The 13,861-nt window shown below is 46.2% G+C and overlaps 1 protein-coding gene across 3 annotated transcripts in view; it reads left to right on the plus strand.

Annotated features, from left to right (window-relative positions):
* Dusp29 (dual specificity phosphatase 29) overlaps positions 1-13,861 on the plus strand; it is a 33,877-nt gene that overhangs the window by 6,116 nt on the left and 13,900 nt on the right. Inside the window, exons 1-2 of one of the 3 annotated variants that reach the window (XM_021259647.2) lie at positions 3,518-3,577; positions 3,669-3,902. In XM_021259647.2, coding sequence (XP_021115306.1) covers positions 3,703-3,902 — 200 coding nt within the window. In that variant the 5' untranslated portion in view covers positions 3,518-3,577; positions 3,669-3,702. The other 2 variants (XM_013072791.3, XM_021259645.2) reach the window with 2 other exon arrangements.

Here is a 13,861-nt window from a genome sequence, read left to right on the forward strand (position 1 = left end):
GAGGATAATGGATCCCAGAGCCCCTCTGCGTGCCAAGCTGCTCAGGGCAGACCACGCCACTTCCGCTTCTGTCTGGAAATGCAGCCGGGCTTTCAGCACAGGGGTGGGGCGGGGAGGATTCTCTGCAGTCTGATGGAGGAGGCACAGCCCCAGCTAGGGTGAGGACGGCCGGGTGACTAAAGGGGGGCAGATGAAGGTTCAGCGTGCAGCAGCAGTACATTCCAGCATTGCCCCAAAATCACTTCCTCTGAAACCTCCTTTAGAGGCAGGCAGGTCCAAAAGGGCCTAAACCACTGCATTTCTGCACATGCAGCTAGCTTCTCACTTCAAAACAAGATTGGTTCTGGTCATGGGCTGAACTTCAGGCCCATCAGAGTTAGGGTCCCCGTGGGCCTGGAGCAAGAACAGCTGTCACTGTGTGCTTAGGACACCAGGGATCTGCACCGGTTGGGCCTTGGACGTTGGTGGGAGGGGGCACCGGGCCAGCTCGCTCCCTGCACTTCCCTCCCTCACCCCACCTTCAGGTCAGCCCTAATTCAGCAGCCCTGACTGAGTCCCCCCACAAGGCCTGTCAGGTCTTTATCATCTCCCTACCCATTCATTCATTTCTGCCTCAGCCCATCCATTCATAAAGCCATTCCCTCATTAACAAACACCTCCCAGCCAAGTGTGGTGGTCCATGGCTGCAACCCTAGCACTTGGGAAGCTGAGGCAGGAGAACTGATGCAAGTTTTTTTTTTTTTTGGTACTGGGGATGGAACTTGGGTCCTTGTGCTTGCAAAGCAGGCGGTGGAACCACTGAGCTAAATACCCGGCCCAATTCATCCAAGTTTTTGAGGCCAGCCTGGGCTACACAATGAGTTCAAGGTCAGTCTGACATAGTGAGACCCTGTCTCAAGAAGCAAACACACACACACACACACACACACACACACACACACACACCAACCAAATGTTTCCCTAGCATGTCCTGTGTTCCAGACACCGAGGCTACAGAGATGAAAAGCACCAAGGTGTCCTGGGGCAGGGTCATCCTGCCCTCTCCTCTCTGCATCTGGGGCCAAGTTCTGGCCCCACCTCAAAGAGAAGATGGAAGGCCCCTTACTACCCTTCTGTTCTCAGAAGCTCCCTCTTTGGCCACATCTCAGGCAAATACTTAGTGGCAGACTAAGTGATCTTCCTGCCTCAGCCTCCCAAGTAGCTGGGACAACAGGAGCTTGCTACTATGCCCAGCACCCTTTTTTTTTTGTAGTTTTATTACCGAGAATTCCAAACATACCCAAAGCAGAACAGTAACTACCTTCAACCATCATTCAACCCCAACCCCCAGCTCCGTGCTGTTGCATATTTGCGAGTATTTCTGTGTGTATTTTTAAAAGATAAGGCCCTGTGGTATAATTTCACTGTCTTCACAATCTCCTGCAAATTTCCTATCATATCTCGACCCTGAGGACTCTGCCAAAGAAAAACTACTCTAGTTGGTGGTGTGTTCTTCCATCAGAAGGCAAATAATGTCTAATTGTCCCTCTTTTCTTTTTTGAGACAAGATCTTGGTATGTAGCTCAGGCTGGCCTTGAACTTGCAGCACCCAGGTGCTGGGATCACAGGCATGCATCACCATGCCCAGCTTTGTCTCTTTATTCTTACGTCATTAGCAGTCAACACTGGGTGCCTGGTGCATCCTCCCTTATTATCTGGAGTACTTTATCACAAAGTTTCCCTCATTTACCCAGTAGTACAGTTTGTGTCCAAAAGGAACAATACATGCTAGATTCTATTTATCCAACTTCAAAATAAGGAGTTGCTTCCCTAGCACCTTCCAACAGTGAATAATTAAGTCCCTTACCATTTCAATGTGTAATGTGTTTCAATGCACTGGAGTTATTTTTATTATTTGTGTTCAAATGGTCTGGTTTTTTTTTTTTTTTGGTACCAGGGATCGAACTCGGGTCCTTGTGCTTGCAAGGCAAGCAACGGAACCACTGAGCTAAATCCCCGGCCCATAATTAAGGTTCACTTTTTTTTTTTTTTTTCTTTCATGCTGGGGATTGAACTCGGGACCTTGCGCTTGCAAGGCAAGCAACGGAACCACTGAGCTAAATCCCCGGGCCAAATGGTCTGTTTTTGATAAGTGGGAACCTTTCAAGTAGCATTCCGAGTGGTCTTTGATCCTAAGAGTCTCTGAAGCTCCCAGCCCTTTCCCTTCGGATCCCTGGCCGGCCAGGACGTCCATACTGTGTTCTCCGTTCCCCGCCCTCTCTGCGGGCGAGGGATTTGTGCTACAAACACCTTCACTGAATGATTTGCTTCATCTGTAAGATGGGGTTAATAACATCGCTACCTCAGAGAGCTGTTAAGATTAAATGCATTCATAATCACAAAGAGCCTGGAACAAAATGGTGACTGCACAAAATTAATATTAAGTATAGTCCTCCTCAATACCACAGGGGACGAGCTCTAGGAGCCCCCAGGATACTCTGATGCAGAGGGGTGCAGGATTTGCATATAAGCTGTGCATATACTCCTACATACTTCAAACCAAGCCAAAATTCCTTCCAAAACCTAATGCAATGTGCATTCGATGTAAATAGTTGTACGCAGTATTGTTTAGGGAAAATGTCAAGGAAAAACGTCTGCATAGTCTTAGAACAGGTGTGATTTTTCTTTTTGGATTATTTTCAATCCTCAGTTGGTGGGCTTCATTGATTTGGAAGAAGTGGAAGTGGAAGGCTGGCTGTATCTGTCAAATAAATAATATTCTCGCCCCATCATGCACCTCTCTGCTCCTGTCACCCACCTTCTCCTGCCCTCTAGTCACAGAACACAGTACAACCCCCCTCCCCAGGCTGTGGGCCTGGAGATGATCATTTACTCAGCTCTGGGAACACACACTGCCCGATCCCACACTGACTTCTTTTCCTTGGGGACAATAGGAACTTGTCCATGTTCCACCAGTGGAGCGCACTGTGCCATCCCAGTCAATATCCCTTCCACTGTGCAGACATGGCTTCTCCCTGCTGAGAAATTAAGGCAGCAATGACCAGCCTCCTAGTGTGAAAGCCACAAACACAATCCATAGTGTCCCAACCAGTCAGCCAACCCCCACATGGCCAGCTCTCCCGGTCCCCAGGCTTCTCACCACCGCCTCTTGTGTGGCAGTGGAGACCCCTGTCTGGTCCGATCTGGATGCAGGCACCACCTTCCTGTTGGCCAACAGTTCCTGTGGTCGTCAAGAGGGCCACAGGCCTGCAGTGTCAGGGATCTCCTGGGGCTTCGGACTTGGGTTCAAAATGGTCCAAACTAGCAGGATCCAGACAGTAAAGGAAAAAGGAGGCACCAAAGAAGGAGTTAAGTCTAAAAGAAAGGTGGAAAGTGACTGGATGCTGGGAGGATTTCTTGGGCCCAAATCCCATTTGGGGTTTGCTGCATGCAAATCCACCTCAGCCCTCAGTGCTTCCAGATCTGGAAACGCTGGAATGTTGGGGAGAGTCGTTTAACTGCCACTGTGTCTGCCCCCACTTCCCTGTGTGCCTGGATGTGTGCAAGAACACAGCAGGCTGGGCACATGCTGGCCAGTGTAAGTTTGGCTTCTTCCCACTGTTCCTGTAGCACCTGTCCATACCCTGGTGTCCCTGCTAAAACCCATCCGGACCCTCTCTCATGACCAGCTGCAGAAAGGAGAGCAAATCCCTTGGCTCCAAAATGACATCTGGAGACACGAAGACAAGCCTCAAGAATGCCTACTTGCCTGCCAAGGGGCTGTCCTTGCGGGTACAGGAGGCAGAGGAGGCCGAGGACTACTGCACACCCGGCGCCTTCGAGCTGGAGCGGCTCTTCTGGAAGGGCAGCCCTCAGTACACCCACGTCAACGAGGTCTGGCCCCGGCTCCACATCGGCGACGAGTAAGTGCCCAGGGAAGGCAGCAGCCCATCCCCTGCCGGCTCACCCCTTGTCTTGGCCATGACCTTTGGCTTAGTTGTGCAGTGCCAATCCTGTGTGGGTGCATCTTCATTTCACAGGAAAGCCAGAGTAGAGGCTTATTTCTGTCTTGTGTAGGCGTCCAGAGGAGGGCAAGCCAGGGCTGGCATGACTGCTGGGTCCCCAGGCACTCGGGCTCTGTTCCACCATCCTGAGGGCCTGGCTGCAAGGTGGATGCAGGGTGCTAGGCAGATAGGAGGCGCTGACCAACAAAGTGGGACCCAGTCCTCAGGACTGGGAGAGAAAGGAAGACAAAAAGGACAATTTTCCAAAAGGAAGTGATGCTCAAGACTTCCCCTGCCCGTAGCAGCAAGGGAGGCTGGGAATTATTGTCTTTTATTTATTTATTTTTGGTACTGGGGATCGAACTCGGGTCCTTGAGCTTGCGTAGCAGGTGTTGAAACCACTGAGCTAAATCCCCAGCGCTACTGTCTTTTATTTTAGCTGAGCATAACAGCAGCAAGAATAAAATCAATTGTTAGATTGATGGCATAGGCCATGCATCTAGAATGATAGTAAGGCTAAGTTTTGGTCACCATCCCCCTTTCTAGGTTTTATATCCACCATTCGCCATTCCACAAAAAAACTGAGAAATGACAACTATAGAGTTACAATGGCTACAATGATAACAATGGCTATCTTTTATGCGGCAGGATATCCAGGCACTGTGCTAATAAGCACCCAACACGTGTGATCTCATTTCATCCTAAGGATACCCCAGTGAAAGAGATTATCTAAGGAAACTGAGGCAGAAGCAGTTTAGTAAGCATCTCTAGGTCCCATGTCTTGGTGGTGGAGAGCTAGGGTTCAACTACAGCTTTGCCCAATCCAGAAGGTGCGGTCATAACCACCACTCCAACTCCAGAACTTCAGCGCATGTTCCATCTCTCTATGGAGCAGGTGGGGCAGGGCCCCTGAGTGTGGGATCTTCGCACACATCTTGCTGCTTTAAGAACCAGAAATAATTAGCAGGGTGCAGTGGTGCATACCTGTAATCCCAGCACTCAGCAGGCTGAGGCAGGAGGATCACTGAGAGTTCCTGGCCAGCCTGGGCTATGTATTGAGTTCAAGGCCAGCTTGAACTACATAATGAGACCCAGTCCAAACAAACAAACAAACAAACAAACCTACCTAGAAATAACTGCCTAGCCAGGAGAATCACCCAAGGCAGAATCCCTTATTTTTTCCTTCATTTTTTTTTAAATGTGAGGAGTTAAACAAATTACATATCCCTGGGCATAGTGGTACATGCCTATAATCCCAGCTACAGGCAGGAAGATCTCAACTTCAGGCCCAACCTGGGCAACATAGCAAGACTTATCTCAAAATAAAAAGCTTAGTAGAGCATTTTCCTAGCATGTGCATGGCCCTGGATTCAATCCTCAAGACGAAAAAAGTTACATGCTTTTTTATACTCATATAAACTAAATAGGGGGTTACAAAAAATTGCATAATCTCCTCTTAATTCTACCACTAACCAGTATTAAGTTCACTAGTATATTTCTAGTACTTCATGCATGCTATTGCAAACATAAGGAAACATATAAAGGGTTTTCATTTCTTCTATACAATTTTTTTTAAAAAAGAACATCACACATACTCTTCTGTACTTTGAATATTCCATAATTGTTTACCTAATCATTTTCCAGTTGAGAACATTACAGTCTTAAGTGAGAGTACACAGAAATTGTTTTCTCTTTTGCTTTCACCTTTTTTTTTGCTTTTTTTCTTCTGCTTTCTCTTTTGTTTTTCACGTACCGTAAAATTCATCCTTTTAAATTATACAATTCAGTGGTTTTACTATATTCACGGAGTTGTGCCATCACCACTATCTAATTTCAGAACAGTTTTATCACCTCAAGAGGAAACTCAGAACCATTAAAAACAGCTACCCCTCATTCCTACTTTCCCCAGCCCCTGGCAAACACCAGTCTACTTTCTGTTTTATGGATTTACCTGTACTGGACATTTCATATAAACAGAATGAGACAGTATGTGGCCTTTTGGGATTGGCTTCCTTTCACCTTGCATACTGTTTAGGGCCCACTCAAGTTCTAGCATGGATCAGTATCTTATTCCTCTTTACTGTCAAACAATTTTTTACAAATTTTCTGTAAATCTAAAATTAGTTTTTTAAAAAGGTACATATACATTTTTAAAAAAAAAAAACAGGGTCCCGCTATATAGTTCAGGGTGCAGGCTGGTTTTGAACTCACTATGTAGTCCAGGCTGGCCTCAAATTCATGGCAATCCTCCTGCCTCAGCCTCTCAAGTGCTGGGATTACAGGTGTGCATCACCCTAATCACACCCAACAAAAAGGTACATATATATTTCAACCCAAAAATCACTTTAGGAAACATAATTCATAGAAATAAGAGTATTAATACATAAGGAAATATGCACAGTAATATCTATTATAACACTAGCAAAAAAGGGGGGGCCTGAATCTCTTATCTTTTAATAATAAAATATTAAATAAATCTAGTAAATATATTTTCCTACTGCAAAAGCAAAATATGCTCATTGTATGAATAGGCAAGTATTAGTTCCCTATTTGCAATAAGATAATAAAAAACCTTCCTTGTGGGCTGGGGATTTAGCGCAGTGGTTCTGCCGCCTGCATCACAAGCGCAAGGTCTCCAGTTCGATCCCCGGTACCAAAAAAAACCCAAAACCTTCCTTGTAGGGTTCTATGGATTGTGGTAGTATGTGTAAAATAGTACAGTTCCTCATACATAGTGAGCATTTAATAATGGTTAGCTATAATAATAAAATAGTGATTAGTGTAAGGAAGAAAACTTCAATGTCTCAAGTCCATTGTTTGTTTTGGTTTTGGTACCGGGGATTGAACTTGGGTCCTTGGGCTTGCAGGGCAGGTGGTGGAACCACTGAGCTAAATCCCTGACCCAAGGCCATTGTTCCAAAGCCATATATTTCAGTACATTTTCTCCTAGACTTCCATTGTATTATTTTTGGTTGAGTAATTAATTTGTTTTTATGTATCTGTAACTACATTGATGATCATTTCATCTCATGTTTTTCACCTAACATCATTCCCTTGGAAACAACATTTCCCTTATTACATGCCTCTCATATTTGTAACTATAATAGATAATAATATATCAGAAGGATAGGAGATCATTTATTTAACTACTTCCCTACTGTTGAACATAATGGTTGTTTCCATATTCTCACTTTTATAAACAATACTACAGCAGACAGCTTTGTGCATAAATGCTTCCACATGTAGGATTTTTTCTTTAGCTCTCACCTTAAAATGGTATGGCATGGGGCAGGGGATTAAGGTGTTAAGATTTAGACCAGCTCTGTGTCTTGGCCATGCCGCTGCTCCTTTGCCTAACCATCTTCCCTTTACCTCACCTCGTGTGCCGGTCCTCCTGGATGATCTCCTTTCTGTGTTCAGTCCGTATCGGTCTTCAAAGTTCACACAAATCCCTTCTGCCATGAAAGTAGCTTTCCAAATCCCCACAGTGAGAAGCACATTGTTTCTCTCTGTGTATTATATATAACATTTGTCTCTCTTATGGCGGATAAGAATAATAATGAGTTGTACTGAATTCTCACTCATGCGCCATGCCTTGTGCCAGGCTCATTCAGACTCCACAACAACCCTATGAAGGAGGTACATATCACTCTTATTTTACAAATGGCCAAACCAAGGCTCACAGTTCAGTCAGTTAGCATTTTCTGGGCAACTTGCAGGGAGCCGAAAAGGAAAGTGAGACTTGACTGGCCTTCAGGTCACACTACCAGTAAATCACAGAATTTATTTATTTTTTTGGTACTGGGGATCAAACTGGGGCCCTTGCGCTTGCAAGGTAGGCAGCAGAACCACTGAGCTAAATCCCCAGCCCAATCACAGAATTTATACTCAAAACCCAGATCAAAAACCAATCAGTCGGGCCAGGGATTTAGCTCAGTGGTTTTGTCGCCTGCTACACAAGCGCAAGGACCCGAGTTCGATCCCTGGTACCAAACAAACAAACAAAAACCAATCAGTCAGCAAAAGAAGCAGCTTTATATGTGAGGAGAGGAGAAGATATGTGTAGAAATGTAGCCAGAATGCACTGGAAAGAGTGCAGGGCTGGGGTCTTGGCTCTGATGATTACAGCTGTGTGACCATGGACAAGTTAGTTTACCTCTTCTCCTTCCCTGGCGAGGTCACAGGGCTTTTCTCCTGGGGTGAAGATGAACTGCATTAAACGAGTGTCAGAGCCTTATCTGGCATGCAGCAAGTGCTGAGTACACGCTTGGTATTATCACGGATCTGAGTAAGATCCCAGAGGACGTGGATTCCAAGCCTGGCTTTGGAAGATGTGTAGGGTTTCAAAGAAATTCCAGAGAGTGGGACCAGGAAGCCATGGAGGTGAGAGCAAATCAGGTGATTTATCTGGAACAGATGGGACGAGTGTGGTAGGAAGCACACTTTCAGGAGTCTGGGATTCAGCTGGGTTCCACCACCGTGTAGTTGGTGCAGGTTGTGCTAATCTAAGTGGCTGTGCTGACACCCCAGTGGCTTTCCATGCCAATGGTTCATTTCACTCATGTGACAGCTCGAAAAAGCAGCTGTGACCTGCTCCACGGCCACTGGAGTCCAGCCCCCATCTGCAATCTGCTGGGATATTTCTCTCTTGCAACTAAGACAAAAGAGGCATGGAAAATCATAACCTGACTTAAAGGTGACACATGCTATTTCTGCCCATGTGTCACCCAGCAAAAAGCACATCCATAAAAAAAGAAAAAATTAAAAAAAAAAAAAGCACATCCATGCCAAAGCCTTATGATGACAGGACAGGAAAGTATAACCTACCCCTACCCCTATCGAGGGACAGCAATCCACCACAGCTACCTGCTAAAGTGTAGTGGCTTTGGGCAGCACCTTTGACCTTTTGGGGCTTATGTTGTCATCTCTAAAAATAGTTGCTGAGCCAGGCTAGGTGGTGCATGCCTGTAATCCCAGCACTTGGGAGGCTGAGGCAGGAGGATCACCTCAGTGAGTTCAAGGCCGGCCTGGACTATATAGCAAGATCCTGTCTCAAAAAAAAAAAAAGTTGCTGAGAATTTTCAAAAAAATAAGGAATGTGAAAGCATTTTATAAATCATAAAGTAATAGGCAAATGCAAATGTTATTGTTATTATTGGTACTAAGTTAAAAAGAAATCCAGCCGGCGATTTAGCTCAGTGGTTTTGCCGCCTGCTGCGCAAATGCAAGGACCCGAGTTCAATCCCCGGTACCAAAAAAAAAAAAAAAGAAATCCAGCAGGTAGGTCAGGACTGGCTTGTGGAAGGCTGAAAGCCAGGCCAGGACTTTGTTTAGGAATCCACTGGGAGAGTGTGAGCAGCCTGTCCCTGGAGTGCAGGACAATTCGATGCTTGACCTCCTGACCTCTGAGTCCCTAGCTCCTTTCAACTCAGAAAATGCCACTGCTCTTTCAACTCAACACAGCTGTGCCTACTGCAGCTCCAAAGCAAACACAGACATACACACACACACACACACACACAGTCCAGGCAGGCGCTCCGGGTCAAGTGTATGACCTGCATAGCCCTCTGGAGCAGGAAGGCCAAAATCAGCATGGCCCGGTGCTTGTCCCTGGTCTCAGCTCAGGGCTCCTTCCTATGACGCCCACTCACCCAGGTTAACGAGACTCACAGAGGGGCTCAATGACACCACAGTGCATTCTGGGGCCCAGGGAACCTCGCAGAGGCTAGAATCCAGGTTGTGAGCAGGCAGAGCTGCCTTTGTTTCTTGATCTCCTTGTAGGTATTGTCCAAAGCAGAAAAAAGCTCAACCTTTGGTCCTCAAGCACAGAACCCCGGATTTAATTTGGTATTTGCATCTGAGTTGAGTTTTTCTGCTCCCTAAAAGCACCTAAGAAAGCCATGTGCCAAGGCTCTGGAAGTAAGGGCAGTGTGGACACAGGAGTAAGGATGGATGTCCCGGGGCAGCCAGGGCCACTATCTGTTCCTGGAGCCCAGGCCAGTGACTCCTAGGACCTGCTGGGGGCAGAACTTCTTCCCAAGATGAAGCTCCTTCTTCCTCCTCTTTCCTCCAGGCAGAATGGCCAAGCATCTGGGCCAAACTCTGGTTTCTGTGTGGCCTTGGCAGGTCACTCAAGCTCTCTGGGCTTCAATTTCTTCACTTATAAATGTGGATTCAATATGTTAACACTCATCCGAGGCTTGGCATGGTGCATGGCACACTCACCAAGTGTGAACTATTACAGATGAGGCAGGTTCTAGAAACACAATTCAAGGTGTCAGGAAAGTAAAGATGTGTTAGGTTTGGCCACTAGTGCTCCTCGGGACAGATAACAGCCCTGGATCAGATTTTCCCAGGACAGCCCTGCCTAACCCAAGGCAGAGTGCTGGGAGGAAGGCTTCTCCTTGCAGCCTCCAGCAATTCATTCTCCTCCTCCCTTCCACAGACACTTCCCGGCCTTCCAGGGACCCAGGTGACCCAGGTGTGCAGAGGGGGTGCCACAAGTGCCCAGTCCTCTTTGGGTTTCAGAATTTCTATAGCATTATACTTAGCTGGCAGGGGAGATACCATGATCATGATCAAGAATTTCTATAGCATTTTCTCAGTCCAGGTTATGCCAAGGGGATTCACCAAGTGGGCTGCATGGAAACCCCCTGACCCCACTGCTGAGCAGCCCAGGAGGGGACAGGTGGCCCCACCACTGCAGCCTGCCAAGAAGAGGGTGGAGTTCTCACAGGGAAGTCTTCCTTATTGGAGGTAGAGCCCTGTCCCCACCATTTCTGATAACCCGGCAGGGTCTGACTCTGCCACACAGGAAGCTGTAGGCTTTGCATGGCCCAGAGTCCCGTGCATGGCTCTGGGCACAGAACTTGTCTCCACTGGATGTGACCACTGGCGATGTGTAGCCTCTGGCCAAATATTTGGTTGTTCTGGGACTCAGTTTCTTTATTTGTTAAATAAAGAATGATTTCAAAGGTCCCTTGCAGCTCTAAAATAAAATTCTTTAAGAAACGTCCTATTAAATAAATTAGGCTTTATTAGGTTCAAGCACACACTTGTTTTATTACTTTTAACTCATTCAAATTAGATTCAAATTAGGTTAACCAAGTGTTGCCCTCCAGAGAGCCAGGGACTCAGAGATAAGAATAATTCATTGCCTCTTATCAATCAGCAGCCCCTAAATGGGTGCTTCAGAAATGCTTGAGGATGCTTGAAAGCACTAAGTTTCTGTAATTTAAATATTCTCAGTTTAATCTCGTTCACATCTTTCATTTGCTTAGCAAAATCTTTTTTCTTTCTATTTTTTCTCCTATAGTCAGCAGGAGGGGAAATATCCTAGCTGCTGTCAGAGTGACTGCAAATTCCCAGGCAGGGCAGCTCAGATAATAAGGCCAGGCTGAGATAGGACAGCCGGGAAATCTCCCTTCCTCTCCAGGTTGGGGGAGCCGGGTGCCCTGAGAGCAGGCATGCCAGGGTGCTGTTACGCTGTGCTGCCTCTTGAATCACAGAGGCCTTAGGCAGCTCCCATTTTTATTAAACCAGTAGTTTCCTCCAAGGTCTGGTTTTGGGGTCATCAAGAGTCAGCTGCCCTCCCCACAGAGCCTGATTTTCCCCAAATGCCTGTGGCCAGCACCCCCAGCCCTAGTTGCTTTCCAGGGATCTCTCTGTTTTGCCTGAATTTTTGCTCCAAACTGGGACAATAGCCTCAAAAGCCAGAGGCATCTCTAGCGCCTGCAGTTGGGGAGAGAGATGGAGGGGATTGGAGGCAATCAACAGGCTGAGACAGTACCTGGTGAGGAGAGCACTTCCTATCAGTGCACCTGGACAGTTGTGACCCCTTCTTCCTCCAAAAGGAACAAATTTGGCCTCAAAGCACAAGCAGAGCTAAAGACCTGCTTCTCCAAGGTGCAGTGCTGGCCAGTTTAGAATGCACCAAAAACACATGAGGTTGACAACTGAATGTGCTGTATGTAATCAGAAAGAGCTAGAAAATCTAGACCCATAATCTTCAAATACTGGCACTTACTTAGGCACAACTGAACACTGATCATGGGCAGGTGGCTGGGGAGAGAGCCCCGAAGCCCTGGTCTGGTCAGCTTTGCCTGCTGGATGAAATCTTCTAGGTCAAGGCTTCAACAACATTAAAGACTTCCTCGAATGGGTGGCAATGCTTAGTCTAATCATTAGCACAACACCACTGCTCAAAGACAGGCCTCCTGGGTGTACGCTCTTTCCTCTCTCACCTCCAGCCTTGGAGGACTGGATGCAGGGGTGGAGGAGAGGCCAAACAGGAAGGCCCCGGGTTCAATCCCCAGTAGTGTACCACAAAAGATAAAATAAAATAAAATAAAATCCTCTCCTAACAACATAATCAGATGTGCCCAAAGAAATCCAGCCAAGTGTGGGGTGAGGTACAATGGCAAATGGTCCATATGATGGAATGGCACGAGGCTACTGAAGGCCCCGAGGTATACAGGAAGATGTGTACACTAGAGCACCAGGCTAAAGGTTTGGAACTGCACATCAGGCATATTTGGAGACACTGTGGGTTCAGTTCTAGGCTACCGCGATAAAACGAATGTCAAAATAAAGCAAGTTAATCCAAGTCTTTGGTTTTCTCAGTGCATATGAAAGGCATGTTTATAATACATGGTAGTCTATTATGTTATTAAACATTATGTCTAAAAAATAATGGACATGGTGGCACACACCTATAATCTCAGCAACTTGGGAGACTGAGGGAAGAGGCTTACAAGTTTGAGGCCAGCCTGGGCAATGCCAGAATTTAAAAAAATAAAAAGGTCAAGGCAGGTTTGTAGGCACATGCCTACAAACTCAGGTCCTTGGGAAGTTGAGCCAGAGAATGGAAATTCCAGGCCAGCCTGGGCAACTTAGAGAGATTCTGTGTCAAAATAAAAGATAAAAAGGTTTGGGGGATGTAGCTCAGTGGCAGAGCCCTTTTGTAGCACAGTTGAGGCCCTGGGTTCCATCTCTAGCACTGAAAATCAATCAATCAATCAATCAATACACAAATAAATAAAATAAATAAGGCAGTATCTGTGAAGGACAATTAAGCAAGGTGCCTGTATTAACAGTGGGCCAGGGATGTAACTCAGTGGCACCATGGCTGCCTGGTAAGTGCAAGGTCCTGAGTTCAATTCCTGGTACTGGAAAACAAAACCATAAGTACATAAATCTATCACAGAAATACAACAGGAGGATATTATATCAATAAGCTAATACAGTAATATGGTGCTTTGCTTTAACAGTGTAGCAATACAGGCATTGGGTTTTTTTTGTTTTGTTTGGTACTGGGAATCAAACTTGGGACCTTGTAGTTGCAGAACCACTGAGCTAAAACCCTGGACCCAGGCAATGTTTTTTGTAGGGATGTCAAGTTTCCCACATTCTTTTTTTTTTTTTGAGACAGGGTCTCACTTTGTAGTTCAGGCTGGCCTTCAACTCACTATGTAGTCCAGGCTGGCTTCAAACTCCCGGCAATCCTCCTGCCTCACCCTCTTGGGTGTTAGGATTACAGGCATGAGCCACTACGCCCAGCATGTTTCCCATATTCTGCACCAAATATTTGTTATTTCTGTAATGAGATGACTATTTTTTAAATGAACAGACTGATTAGGTCTAGGATTTTTCTTAAACAACCAGACACTAAGGCCTCTGGATCACCTAGATTCTGGCAATAAATTCCTAAATATTTTTCCCCCTGAAATTTTTTCTTGTTTAGCAGAGGCATGTAGGTGGGCCCAGGAGAGGGGCACATGGCCTTTTCTCTGTGCCCATCATTGAAAAACACACCTATTTCTTAGTCTCCTTCCCATATACCATAACTGGTCAACAAAGTACCCAGCCCTGACATTTAA

The sequence above is a fragment of the Heterocephalus glaber genome, unplaced genomic scaffold, assembly GCF_053883595.1.
Source record: "Heterocephalus glaber isolate CG9 unplaced genomic scaffold, H.glaber_assembly_v1.0 deba00001497, whole genome shotgun sequence".
Taxonomy (NCBI): Eukaryota; Metazoa; Chordata; class Mammalia; order Rodentia; family Bathyergidae; genus Heterocephalus; species Heterocephalus glaber.